Genomic DNA, 14,573 nt, shown 5'->3' with positions numbered 1-14,573 from the left:
CTTCTTTTCTAATTTTTTTTATGGCAGTTCTTTCTATTAGTATTGAACGTACACGTGGCCCCGAGAACACATTTTATTAATATTAAAAATACAGTTTAACAGATTAAATTAAGAATTATTTTACATGTCAAATAAAATGGAAAAATGGTTTACGTCTCTGATCTCTGAACCTGAAATATCAGATTTTATTAATATTAAAATACAGTTTAACAGATTGAATTAAAAATTATTTTACATGTCAAATAAAATAGGAAAATGGCTTTCAATATTTATTTTAACTGTAGAAATTCATTTTTTTCAACATTTGTACAATTTAGATATTATGTTTGTCCCCTTCACAATGAATTAAAAACAAAAATAACTTTGTTTGAAAGGGCAAGTGCAGATGATATGCTTAGTCTGGCAATTTTCTTTGCTGCATTTTACATTAATATTGTCACAGCTAAAAATGGACAGCTTGCATGAATATGATGAGATATCAAATAATGTATTCAACTTTTCCTTCCAGCAGGGAGAGATTTTCTATTTATTTGTTTTCTAAAAGCATAAAATTTTCACATTGTTAACAATACTATTTTCATTTATCAAAGGAAAACGAGGATTGACAGCCTTCAAAATATCTATGACATCGTTTGCTATTCATTTCGAAATGTCAGAACAAGAAATGTAAGGATAAGTGTTCCTCAAAATATATTGGATTATTGGTACTCTTGGTTCAAGCTCAACCGGCAGTTAGCCGAGCAAAGTAACAGATGCAGACAAATTAAATATTTTCGGAATTAGCATACCGACGAGTAGGGGGGGAAGAAAAGACGGTTTACGTCATTCAGATTAGCATCCTCAGAGCTCCTATATGTCAGGGGCGGCTATTTTCTGCCCTTTGCACATCAGACAAAATTGTTAGTAGACCAAAATAGTCTACTTTACCCCTTCCTATTGGTTTATATAAGCATGATTTTATGGTCTTGATAGACTTCTCCCAACTACCACCGTACCAAGGTGAAAACAGTGCAATTGAGCAATGTTTTAAGTCATATGGGCTAAATCTTTCCTTGAATTCGTCCGCTATCATGCCCCGGTTAATGATTCTGGCAGCAGCGTTAAATGTGCGAGCATTATCCGAATTAAGGTGTGTAGGGATTCCATTCACGTTCGTGAACCTAATGAATGCTTGAATAAACGATTTCACAGTCATATCCGGAACCAGTTCCAAATGTACAGCCCTAATACTCATACATATAAATAGAAGAATGTACATCTTGTAGTCTTTTTCTTGTCCTTTAACATAGATATGGCTGGCAAAATCCACGCCGGTATGTAGATAGGGCCTGGCAAAATTCACCTGAGAGGCTGGTAAGTTGGTCGAATTTGGTATTGAAAAGGAAATGGCATTATAGCGTTTACATTTCACACAAGTACTAAACATATTTTTAACAGCCTGTCTGGCTTGTGGTATCCAGTAACCTGCCAATCGTATTTCATTCAATATTGTAGCCAAGCCTAAGTGTTGGCTTCTTAGGTGATATTCTTGAATAATCATTCTTGTTAGATAATGCTCTTTTCCTAATAAAATAGGATTTTGGACCTCATATGAGTGATATTCCGATTTTCCTATTATTCCTATCGATCGTATAATGTCTTTGTGGTCCAAAAACATATCCAAATTCTTCACCAGTTTAGGCATGCTATTTCCTCCAGAGTCCAACAAAAAGTCCAACTCCCTTGAAAAGCATTGTTTTTGCATTGTCTTGATCAGGTAGGCATTTGCTTGTAACTCAGGATCCATCTCCCTCTTTTTTAACTTGTTGATGAATTTGAATACCAGTGAAGTTACACGGATCAACTTACTTAAACTGAAGAATTTTTCCAATTTGACTTCTGATGTAGCCACTTCATTCTCTGCGGCATAATTTACTGAAGCGCCAATCCGCTCCATTTGAACTTTAGAAAGGCAACCCAACTCTTGATGGCACCAGGAGGATTCTTCTTGCCTTATCCATTTCGGTCCCTCATACCAAAGAGAAAACTTTTCCTTAAATTTCTTGATAGTCGAACCTCTGGTGATGTAATCGGCCGGGTTGTCATCTGCTGAAGTGAACTGAAAGTTTATCTTTATGTTAAAATCAGATTTAACTTTCTCAGACATTTGAGCTATGTCCTGCAATCTATTCCGTACAAATACATTTTTCGTTTGGACAAAGTCAGCCAAAATCCAGGACAGAACGACCTGAGCATCTGTGATTGCATAGACGCCTTTTATAGGAATGTCCTTTAGAGACTTTTATAAAAGGGAAGCATTTTCTTGCTAAAAATACTGCTAGAAGTTCCAATGTTGGGAGGGATTTTCCCTGCAAAGGAGCCATTTTCGCTTTGGCAAATACCAAGGATGAATTTCTATCCTGTACAACATATACCGCGAACCCATATGTAGCTTTAGACGCATCACAGAAAAAGAATAACTTTTTATCCTTTCCTTCATCTATAACCCTCTTCATTCAAGGTGGAGAATTTCTCGTCAATGGGTAATCCAATAGATTCAAGGCTGAACATGTTTTCCAACCCTCGTTGGACACTACTCTCTGCAAACCAATTTTTTAAAGGGTCCGGGTAGGATTGCTCTGGGTGAACCACGTAGTTGATTCTGGAAGATGGAAGTGGTGGAGTTTTCCCCAACACCTCTGCATAATTAATCTGTGTTTTTTTTAATTTTTAATCTGGTGTTTATATATAAAAGAACACCTGTTTCCAAAGGAGATTAGTCCTTTTTTGATCTCGAGTGCTGCTCCATACATGCAAGGGACTATCTTTAAAGGGTCCAGGTACTGGATTGCGTTGAGTCCTAGTAACCCATCTATAGTAACCAAATCCTCCTTTGCATTAAACTTTGCAGCCAGTCTGTGATTCTTTAAATTTCCAAGAGTCTGAGTAAGTCCTTCAAGGCTGTAAGACAAGTTCAACTTGGTCGCAAGAATCTGAAGAGTATGTGTTTTGCCGGGCATCAAATTCAATCCCAACGAGATTTCCTTAAAGGTTTTAGGACTTGTTCCTAAAAAGGTCTTTACTTCGATTATTTTATCCTTTGCGAAGGAGAGGCAATTTAGCTTCTTTAAAATTAAAGAATCCAAATAAGTTCTTTGACTTCCAGTGTCTAACAGGCAGTTTACCTTCACTTTTTTATTCCCTCTTTGCACTATTATTTCAATTATGGGAGAAAGGAAAGCATTATCGTCTTTTGTATGTAGGCAGGTATCAACCTGCATACTACTCGTAACGGTTGAGCACATAGCAGTCATGTGTCCTTTTGAGTTGTAACTATGGCAACAAATTTTTCTTGATGTCCTTAATGGACACATATTCCCCAATTGAGATCTCTTTAGGCACCAAAACAAAGACGCAGTTCTCTACACCAGGTTATCCTGGCTTCATGGGTCATATAGTTGCCACAGTCCTCAGACAAATGTTTATTGCTTTTGACAAAGTCGCATCTTACCTCGAATCTCAATGTGAGAATTTTGAATTGGTTGACTTGCCGAGGGTAGGTGGGTGGGGAAGTGCTGGTAGCTATGACCAACACGACCGGTGGTCCGTTAATCAAAGAACCTGAGTGCCTATTCCTTACAAGTTAAATAGACATTTCAGTCACGCGTGAATCTCATTGACTGAGAGTTGGAGTAGATAAAAAGGGATGGCTGCTCTACTGTTGTGTTAGTAGTTGTTGCTGTCTTTTAGACAAATTACACTTCGACCATCGTTACCCATTTGTTACTTTTACAAGGAAAGACTGCTTGTAAGCAACGTCGACATTTCGTTGCAAGACTTCAAACGTCTTTTCTTCCCCTCTCCCCTACTCGTCAGTATGCTAATTCCGACAATATGCGTATATATCTTTATATATGCGTATGTTTATTAAAAAGGTTAAAAATAGAAACAAATCGAACTTACTAAGGGAGATAATAACTGATATTTTTATTGTTACTTTATGGCGATTGCCGGGAGCTGGTGTCTTGTTGAAGTAGGAAGTGGGAAATACAGAAATAAAGATTGCTGAAGTCACACAAGAATTGGAGAAAATTCAGAAAGGAGAAGTGGTCGATTAGTTTGAACAAAGGGAGGTAACTACTTTTTTTTATAACTTTTGACATACGAAATCTGAACGAATTAAAATTTATTTTTATATTTAAGCGTATTTTATGAACGAGCAAATACTAATTTTATCCGTTATATTCACCAAATAGATCGGGTTTATTTCGAAATGATTTCTTTTTTTATTTTTCCTCTTCAATTTTGTTTTCTGCGAACTTGCTCTTCCTTTCGTCATCTTGAATGTTAAGTTGAGCTTGTAAAGTCAATCACATTTGAAAATCGTTTCCTTTATAAAATCAGATAAAGTTAATCAAAATCAGATTATAAAGCAAAACCGTAAGTCTTACTACATGGCGCACGTATGTGTATTTATTTTTCATCGGATTATTATCGAATGGTCACTAATCTATCAGATTTTGTTTTCAATATTGACTTAAACATAAAAAGGTCAATACGTAGTGGTGGGCAATTCCGTACGCGTTTTCACCTACAGAATTGATATAATTTTTCTTGATTTTTGTTCTTTAATGTCCCTGTGTCTTTATTGAAACATGAAATCAGAAAAAAAAAACGGTAAATTACATTAAGGCCCGTCTGACGTTCGTATATAACAAAATATTTGTTTGTAGATTTCGGGAGAGAGGGCATTTTTTTTTTTAAATTGTTAATTGGCTAAATTTTTTTTTCGATTTCTTTTTCTGTTTTCATCTTGCAATAAACACAGGAGGAAATAAAAAAAATAAAGAAAAAATCGGGATTATTTTACTTTAAGGGCCGTCTCTGAAGGTTGCACATAGTAACTTGGGCATGGATAACAGAGGCACAGAGCCAACTTAAGATTTTTCCAATGTGTTGAGTTCTTAACTGTGTCTTCGATGTCAGCAAGACGATCATTAACATTAGATCGAAACTCAATTTCTTTCTTCTGTTCGTCAACGAAACCACAGTTCTTCAAATCAAACTCTGCTTTGATGCATATTGCTTTAATTTTTTCATTCAAGGAACGAACTTCAACTAGCATCTCCTTGATAATATATCTTCCTCTTTCTGGAAAGTAGTTTTTCTTAGTTTTGCACGTTGTACCAGCATTTCGATGTTAAGTGTAATATCATCCTTTAAGACTTCTCGGGTAACTTCGAGAGCCCTTACACTCTCAAATGCTCAAAAATAGTAAAATATATATAATTTTTTTTGTTGGTCGGGGGGGGGATAAGCAACAAATAAACTTTGCTTAAATTTTTTTTTGTCACAAGACAAATAGTGAAGAATTTTTTTGTCATAATGGCAAATAATAGCGAAGAATTTTTTTTCAACAAATATTTCCCAGTCCGCACGAGGTCATAAAATGGTTACTCGTTCACGCGTTTTGTGAAATAAATACAATTTATCGCATGATAATCAAAATTAATTTGTTTTGTTGTAAATGTTTTGGGTTTTTTCAACAAATATTTCCAAGTCCGCACGAGGTCATAAGGATGGTGACTCTTTCGCGCCTTGAAAATTTAAACACAGTTCGTTCATGTGTATGTAGAGATTGTTTTATATAAATAAGGGACTTCTTTAAAAGTGATCTGTGTTTTATTTTGTGTGTGTTTTCTTTTTTCGCGACAACCTTGACAAACTTGAGAATTGTTTTGCAAAATGTTGTGTTTCAACCCGACACTTTGGACTCACACGAAACAGAAACACGAATACAAGTCGGGGAGCAATAAAAGCGTATTTAACACAAACGTAAAATACAAACGTAAAATAAGTAAGTTGTAAAACAATTGTGTTTCCGGCTTTTTAAGAAATCCATAAAAGTTATTTTAAAATCTTGCGATTGACAGCTCCTTTCAAGTTAAGAAGTAGAGAGATGGAATAATACGCCTTTTCTCCACTGATGTCCGTACGAAATAGGGCGTTTAAAGGGAGTCTCTACTCCCGCTTAATAAATAGGTTGCCGTAATTGGTCGATGAGCGGCACCTTTGGCCAATGAGACAGGGCCTTATTTAGAGAAAAGGAAATAAGATGAAAAGGGAGGTACTCTAGTTTTTTTTTTATAAAACATCACAGTCTCCTCGATTTATACCATTTCTTTCTTCAAGAAATATTTAAAAGTTTAATTTAATAAATATTTAATTTAAAAACAACAGTAAATAAGTATATATTTTGAAAAATATGCGATCTGTAGTCTCGTTTTTGAACAGAATGAGTGAAACCACTAACAACTTAGCCAGTTAGGTAGAAAACGGACATTTAGAAAATCGATTTGTTTTAAACAACAGTAAACAAGTAATTTTTTTTTAAAAATATTAAAGGGGATATAGTCTATTTTAAAAACAATATCTCCTACGAGAACAGTCATAAAATGGGGTTTCAATCGATATTTAATCAATAAGGGACCAGTTTTCTGGGTACGGATTAACAGGGTACGAGTTTTCCGGGCACCGGTGTAAAAATCAGAATTTTTGGTTCAAGTAAAGATTAGAAACCCCATAGCAGAAGACAAAGATTGTCGAACATTTCAAGTGGCATCGGTTGTTTGACCTTGACATTGCCGTTGGTTGTTTGTAAACACGTCAAATAGCAAACATGTTCGAATGTTGGCGAGCAAGATTATATATATATATATATATATATATATATATATATATATATATATATATATATATATATATATATATATATATATATACCTTAAAGTGCGATGTATATAGGTGGTCAGTGAAGGAGAAACCATTCTAGACCGAGGCAATTTTCATGCATAATAAAATCAAAAGAATTAGCAAAACAATCGGGATTTAAAAAATATCTTTTCATGACATATTTTTTATAACTTTTATTTTTTATAAAGATGAAGTGTAGTATCACAAGATACAAATCTTTTTATAATTTTTATTTTTATAAAGATGAAGTGTAGTATCACAAGATAAAAATCTTTTTATAACTTTTATTTTTATAAAGATGAAGTGTAGTATCACAAGATACAAATCTTTTTATATTTTTATTTTTACAAAGATGAAGTGTAGTATCACAAGATACAAATCTTTTTATAACTTTTATTTTTATAAAGATGAAGTGTAGTATCACAAGATACAAATCTTTTTATATTTTTTATTTTTATAAAGATGAAGTGTAGTATCACAAGATACAAATCTTTTTATATTTTTTATTTTTATAAAGATGAAGTGTAGTATCACAAGATACAAATCTTTTTATAACTTTTATTTTTATAAAGATGAAGTGTAGTATCACAAGATACAAATCTTTTTATAACTTTTATTTTTATAAAGATGAAGTGTAGTATCACAAGATACAAATCTTTTTATAATTTTTATTTGTATAAAGATGAAGTGTAGTATCACAAGATACAAATCTTTTTATAACTTTTATTTTTATAAAGATGAAGTGTAGTATCACAAGATACAAATCTTTTTATAATTTTTATTTGTATAAAGATGAAGTGTAGTATCACAAGATACAAATCTTTTTATATTTTTTATTTTTATAAATATGAAGTGTAGTATCACAAGATACAAATCTTTTTATAATTTTTATTTGTATAAAGATGAAGTGTAGTATCACAAGATACAAATCTTTTTATATTTTTTATTTTTATAAAGATGAAGTGTAGTATCACAAGATACAAATCTTTTTATAATTTTTATTTTTATAAAGATGAAGTGTAGTATCACAAGATACAAATCTTTTTATATTTTTTATTTTTATAAAGATGAAGTGTAGTATCACAAGATACAAATCTTTTTATAATTTTTATTTGTATAAAGATGAAGTGTAGTATCACAAGATACAAATCTTTTTATAATTTTTATTTTTATAAAGATGAAGTGTAGTATCACAAGATACAAATCTTTTTATAATTTTTATTTGTATAAAGATGAAGTGTAGTATCACAAGATACAAATCTTTTTATAATTTTTATTTGTATAAAGATGAAGTGTAGTATCACAAGATACAAATCTTTTATATTTTTTATTTTTATAAAGATGAAGTGTAGTATCACAAGATACAAATCTTTTTATAATTTTTATTTGTATAAAGATGAAGTGTAGTATCACAAGATACAAATCTTTTTATAACTTTTATTTTTATAAAGATGAAGTGTAGTATCACAAGATACAAATCTTTTTATAATTTTTATTTTTATAAAGATGAAGTGTAGTATCACAAGATACAAATCTTTTTATAATTTTTATTTGTATAAAGATGAAGTGTAGTATCACAAGATACAAATCTTTTTATAATTTTTATTTTTATAAAGATGAAGTGTAGTATCACAAGATACAAATCTATTTATAATTTTTATTTTTATAAAGATGAAGTGTAGTATCACAAGATACAAATCTTTTTATAATGTTTATTTTTATAAAGATGAAGTGTAGTATCACAAGATACAAATCTTTTTATAATTTTTATTTGTATAAAGATGAAGTGTAGTATCACAAGATACAAATCTTTTTATAATTTTTATTTTTATAAAGATGAAGTGTAGTATCACAGGATACAAATCTTTTTATATTTTTATTTTTATAAAGATGAAGTGTAGTATCACAAGATACAAATCTTTTTATAATTTTTATTTGTATAAAGATGAAGTGTAGTATAACAAGATACAAATCTTTTTATATTTTTATTTTTATAAAGATGAAGTGTAGTATCACAAGATACAAATCTTTTTATAACTTTTATTTTTACAAAGATGAAGTGTAGTATCACAAGATACAAATCTTTTTATAACTTTTATTTTTATAAAGATGAAGTGTAGTATCACAAGATACAAATCTTTTTATATTTTTTATTTTTATAATGAAGTGTAGTATCACAAGATACAAATCTTTTTATATTTTTTAGATTTATAAAGATGAAGTGTAGTATCACAAGATACAAATCTTTTTATAACTTTTATTTTTATAAAGATGAAGTGTAGTATCACAAGATACAAATCTTTTTATAACTTTTATTTTTATAAAGATGAAGTGTAGTATCACAAGATACAAATCTTTTTATAATTTTTATTTGTATAAAGATGAAGTGTAGTATCACAAGATACAAATCTTTTTATAACTTTTATTTTTATAAAGATGAAGTGTAGTATCACAAGATACAAATCTTTTTATAATTTTTATTTGTATAAAGATGAAGTGTAGTATCACAAGATACAAATCTTTTTATATTTTTTATTTTTATAAATATGAAGTGTAGTATCACAAGATACAAATCTTTTTATAACTTTTATTTGTATAAAGATGAAGTGTAGTATCACAAGATACAAATCTTTTTATATTTTTTATTTTTATAAAGATGAAGTGTAGTATCACAAGATACAAATCTTTTTATAATTTTTATTTTTATAAAGATGAAGTGTAGTATCACAAGATACAAATCTTTTTATATTTTTTATTTTTATAAAGATGAAGTGTAGTATCACAAGATACAAATCTTTTTATAATTTTTATTTGTATAAAGATGAAGTGTAGTATCACAAGATACAAATCTTTTTATAATTTTTATTTGTATAAAGATGAAGTGTAGTATCACAAGATACAAATCTTTTTATAATTTTTATTTGTATAAAGATGAAGTGTAGTATCACAAGATACAAATCTTTTATATTTTTTATTTTTATAAAGATGAAGTGTAGTATCACAAGATACAAATCTTTTTATAATTTTTATTTGTATAAAGATGAAGTGTAGTATCACAAGATACAAATCTTTTTATAACTTTTATTTTTATAAAGATGAAGTGTAGTATCACAAGATACAAATCTTTTTATATTTTTTATTTGTATAAAGATGAAGTGTAGTATCACAAGATACAAATCTTTTTATAATTTTTATTTTTATAAAGATGAAGTGTAGTATCACAAGATACAAATCTTTTTATAATTTTTATTTTTTAAAAGATGAAGCGTAGTATCACAAGATACAAATCTTTTTATAATTTTTATTTGTATAAAGATGAAGTGTAGTATCACAAGATACAAATCTTTTTATAATTTTTATTTTTATAAAGATGAAGTGTAGTATCACAAGATACAAATCTTTTTATAATTTTTATTTTTATAAAGATGAAGTGTAGTATCACAAGATACAAATCTTTTTATAATTTTTATTTTTATAAAGATGAAGTGTAGTATCACAAGATACAAATCTTTTTATAATTTTTATTTTTATAAAGATGAAGTGTAGTATCACAAGATACAAATCTTTTCATAATTTTTATTTTTATAAAGATGAAGTGTAGTATCACAAGATACAAATCTTTTTATAATTTTTATTTTTATAAAGATGAAGTGTAGTATCACAAGATACAAATCTTTTTATAATTTTTATTTTTATAAAGATGAAGTGTAGTATCACAAGATACAAATCTTTTTATAATTTTTATTTGTATAAAGATGAAGTGTAGTATCACAAGATACAAATCTTTTTATATTTTTTATTTTTATAAATATGAAGTGTAGTATCACAAGATACAAATCTTTTTATAATTTTTATTTGTATAAAGATGAAGTGTAGTATCACAAGATACAAATCTTTTTATATTTTTTATTTTTATAAAGATGAAGTGTAGTATCACAAGATACAAATCTTTTTATAATTTTTATTTTTATAAAGATGAAGTGTAGTATCACAAGATACAAATCTTTATATATTTTTTATTTTTATAAAGATGAAGTGTAGTATCACAAGATACAAATCTTTTTATAATTTTTATTTGTATAAAGATGAAGTGTAGTATCACAAGATACAAATCTTTTTATAATTTTTATTTGTATAAAGATGAAGTGTAGTATCACAAGATACAAATCTTTTTATAATTTTTATTTGTATAAAGATGAAGTGTAGTATCACAAGATACAAATCTTTTATATTTTTTATTTTTATAAAGATGAAGTGTAGTATCACAAGATACAAATCTTTTTATAATTTTTATTTGTATAAAGATGAAGTGTAGTATCACAAGATACAAATCTTTTTATAACTTTTATTTTTATAAAGATGAAGTGTAGTATCACAAGATACAAATCTTTTTATATTTTTTATTTGTATAAAGATGAAGTGTAGTATCACAAGATACAAATCTTTTTATAATTTTTATTTTTATAAAGATGAAGTGTAGTATCACAAGATACAAATCTTTTTATAATTTTTATTTTTTAAAAGATGAAGCGTAGTATCACAAGATACAAATCTTTTTATAATTTTTATTTGTATAAAGATGAAGTGTAGTATCACAAGATACAAATCTTTTTATAATTTTTATTTTTATAAAGATGAAGTGTAGTATCACAAGATACAAATCTTTTTATACTTTTTATTTTTATAAAGATGAAGTGTAGTATCACAAGATACAAATCTTTTTATAATTTTTATTTTTATAAAGATGAAGTGTAGTATCACAAGATACAAATCTTTTTATAATTTTTATTTTTATAAAGATGAAGTGTAGTATCACAAGATACAAATCTTTTCATAATTTTTATTTTTATAAAGATGAAGTGTAGTATCACAAGATACAAATCTTTTTATAATTTTTATTTTTATAAAGATGAAGTGTAGTATCACAAGATACAAATCTTTTTATAATTTTTATTTTTATAAAGATGAAGTGTAGTATCACAAGATACAAATCTTTTTATAATTTTTATTTTTATAAAGATGAAGTGTAGTATCACAAGATACAAATCTTTTTATAACTTTTATTTGTATAAAGATGAAGTGTAGTATCACAAGATACAAATCTTTTTATAATTTTTATTTTTATAAAGATGAAGTGTAGTATCACAAGATACAAATCTTTTTATAATTTTTATTTTTATAAAGATGAAGCGTAGTATCACAAGATACAAATCTTTTTATAATTTTTATTTGTATAAAGATGAAGTGTAGTATCACAAGATACAAATCTTTTTATAATTTTTATTTTTATAAAGATGAAGTGTAGTATCACAAGATACAAATCTTTTTATAATTTTTATTTGTATAAAGATGAAGTGTAGTATCACAAGATACAAATCTTTTTAATATTTTTATTTTTATAAAGATGAAGTGTAGTATCACAAGGTACAAATCTTTTTATATTTTTTATTTTTATAAAGATGAAGTGTAGTATCACAAGATACAAATCTTTTTATATTTTTTATTTGTATAAAGATGAAGTGTAGTATCACAAGATACAAATCTTTTTATAATTTTTATTTGTATAAAGATGAAGTGTAGTATCACAAGATACAAATCTTTTTATATTTTTTATTTTTATAAAGATGAAGTGTAGTATCACAAGATACAAATCTTTTTATATTTTTATTTGTATAAAGATGAAGTGTAGTATCACAAGATACAAATCTTTTTATAATTTTTATTTTATAAAGATGAAGTGTAGTATCACAAGATACAAATCTTTTTATAATTTTTATTTTTATAAAGATGAAGTGTAGTATCACAAGATACAAATCTTTTCATAATTTTTATTTTTATAAAGATGAAGTGTAGTAAAACAAGATACAAATCTTTTTATAATTTTTATTTTTATAAAGATGAAGTGTAGTATCACAAGATACAAATCTTTTTATAATTTTTATTTTTATAAAGATGAACTGTAGTATCACAAGATACAAATCTTTTTATAATTTTTATTTTTATAAAGATGAAGTGTAGTATCACAAGATACAAATCTTTTTATAATTTTTATTTTTATAAAGATGAAGTGTAGTATCACAAGATACAAATCTTTTTATAATTTTTATTTTTATAAAGATGAAGTGTAGTATCACAAGATACAAATCTTTTTATAATTTTTATTTTTATAAAGATGAAGTGTAGTATCACAAGATACAAATCTTTTTATAATTTTTATTTTTATAGAGATGAAGTGTAGTATCACAAGATACAACTCTTTTTATAATTTTTATTTTTATAAAGATGAAGTGTAGTATCACAAGATACAAATCTTTTTTATAATTTTTATTTTTATAAAGATGAAGTGTAGTATCACAAGATACAAATCTTTTTATATTTTTTATTTTTATAAAGATGAAGTGTAGTATCACAAGATACAAATCTTTTTATAATTTTTATTTTTATAAAGATGAAGTGTAGTATCACAAGATACAAATCTTTTTATAATTTTTATTTTTATAAAGATGAAGTGTAGTATCACAAGATACAAATCTTTTTATAATTTTTATTTTTATAAAGATGAAGTGTAGTATCACAAGATACAAATCTTTTATAATTTTTATTTTTATAAAGATGAAGTGTAGTATCACAAGATACAAATCTTTTTATAATTTTTATTTTTATAAGATGAAGTGTAGTATCACAAGATACAAATCTTTTTATAATTTTTATTTTTATAAAGATGAAGTGTAGTATCACAAGATACAAATCTTTTTATAATTTTTATTTTTATAAAGATGAAGTGTAGTATCACAAGATACAAATCTTTTTATAATTTTTATTTTTATAAAGATGAAGTGTAGTATCACAAGATACAAATCTTTTTATAATTTTTATTTTTATAAAGATGAAGTGTAGTATCACAAGATACAAATCTTTTTATAATTTTTATTTTTATAAAGATGAAGTGTAGTATCACAAGATACAAATCTTTTCATAATTTTTATTTTTAAAAAGATGAAGTGTAGTATAACAAGATACAAATCTTTTTATAATTTTTATTTTTATAAAGATGAAGTGTAGTATCACAAGATACAAATCTTTTTATAATTTTTATTTTTATAAAGATGAATTGTAGTATCACAAGATACAAATCTTTTTATAATTTTTATTTTTATAAAGATGAAGTGTAGTATCACAAGATACAAATCTTTTTATAATTTTTATTTTTATAAAGATGAAGTGTAGTATCACAAGATACAAATCTTTTTATAATTTTTATTTTTATAAAGATGAAGTGTAGTATCACAAGATACAAATCTTTTTATAATTTTTATTTTTATAAAGATGAATTGTAGTATCACAAGATACAAATCTTTTTATAATTTTTATTTTTATAAAGATGAAGTGTAGTATCACAAGATACAAATCTTTTTATAATTTTTATTTTTATAAAGATGAAGTGTAGTATCACAAGATACAAATCTTTTTATAATTTTTATTTTTATAAAGATGAAGTGTAGTATCACAAGATACAAATCTTTTTCATAATTTTTATTTTTATAAAGATGAAGTGTAGTATAACAAGATACAAATCTTTTTATAATTTTTATTTTTATAAAGATGAAGTGTAGTATCACAAGATACAAATCTTTTTATAATTTTTATTTTTATAAAGATGAAGTGTAGTATCACAAGATACAAATCTTTTTATAATTATTATTTTTATAAAGATGAAGTGTAGTATCACAAGATACAAATCTTTTTATAATTTTTATTTTTATAAAGATGAAGTGTAGTATCACAAGATACAAATCTTTTTATAATTTTTATTTTTATAAAGATGAAGTGTAGTATCACAA

At 26.5% G+C, this 14,573-nt stretch overlaps 1 protein-coding gene across 1 annotated transcript; it reads right to left on the bottom strand.

Moving 5' to 3' along the window:
- Nucleotides 1-856: 856 nt before the first annotated feature.
- LOC145270105 (uncharacterized) lies at nt 857-2,146 on the bottom strand. Its single transcript, XM_080125706.1, has one exon. It carries the CDS (start codon nt 2,144-2,146, stop codon nt 857-859), a length of 1,290 nt encoding a protein of 429 aa, XP_079981832.1.
- Between the last annotated feature and the right edge of the window lie 12,427 nt (nt 2,147-14,573).

This window comes from Euprymna scolopes, chromosome 46 (genome assembly GCF_053919585.1).
Source record: "Euprymna scolopes isolate OS-2025 chromosome 46, ASM5391958v1, whole genome shotgun sequence".
NCBI lineage: Eukaryota > Metazoa > Mollusca > Cephalopoda > Sepiida > Sepiolidae > Euprymna > Euprymna scolopes.
The sequence above is the reverse complement of the archived record's forward strand: the minus strand, read 5'-3'. Positions and strand labels throughout refer to the sequence as shown.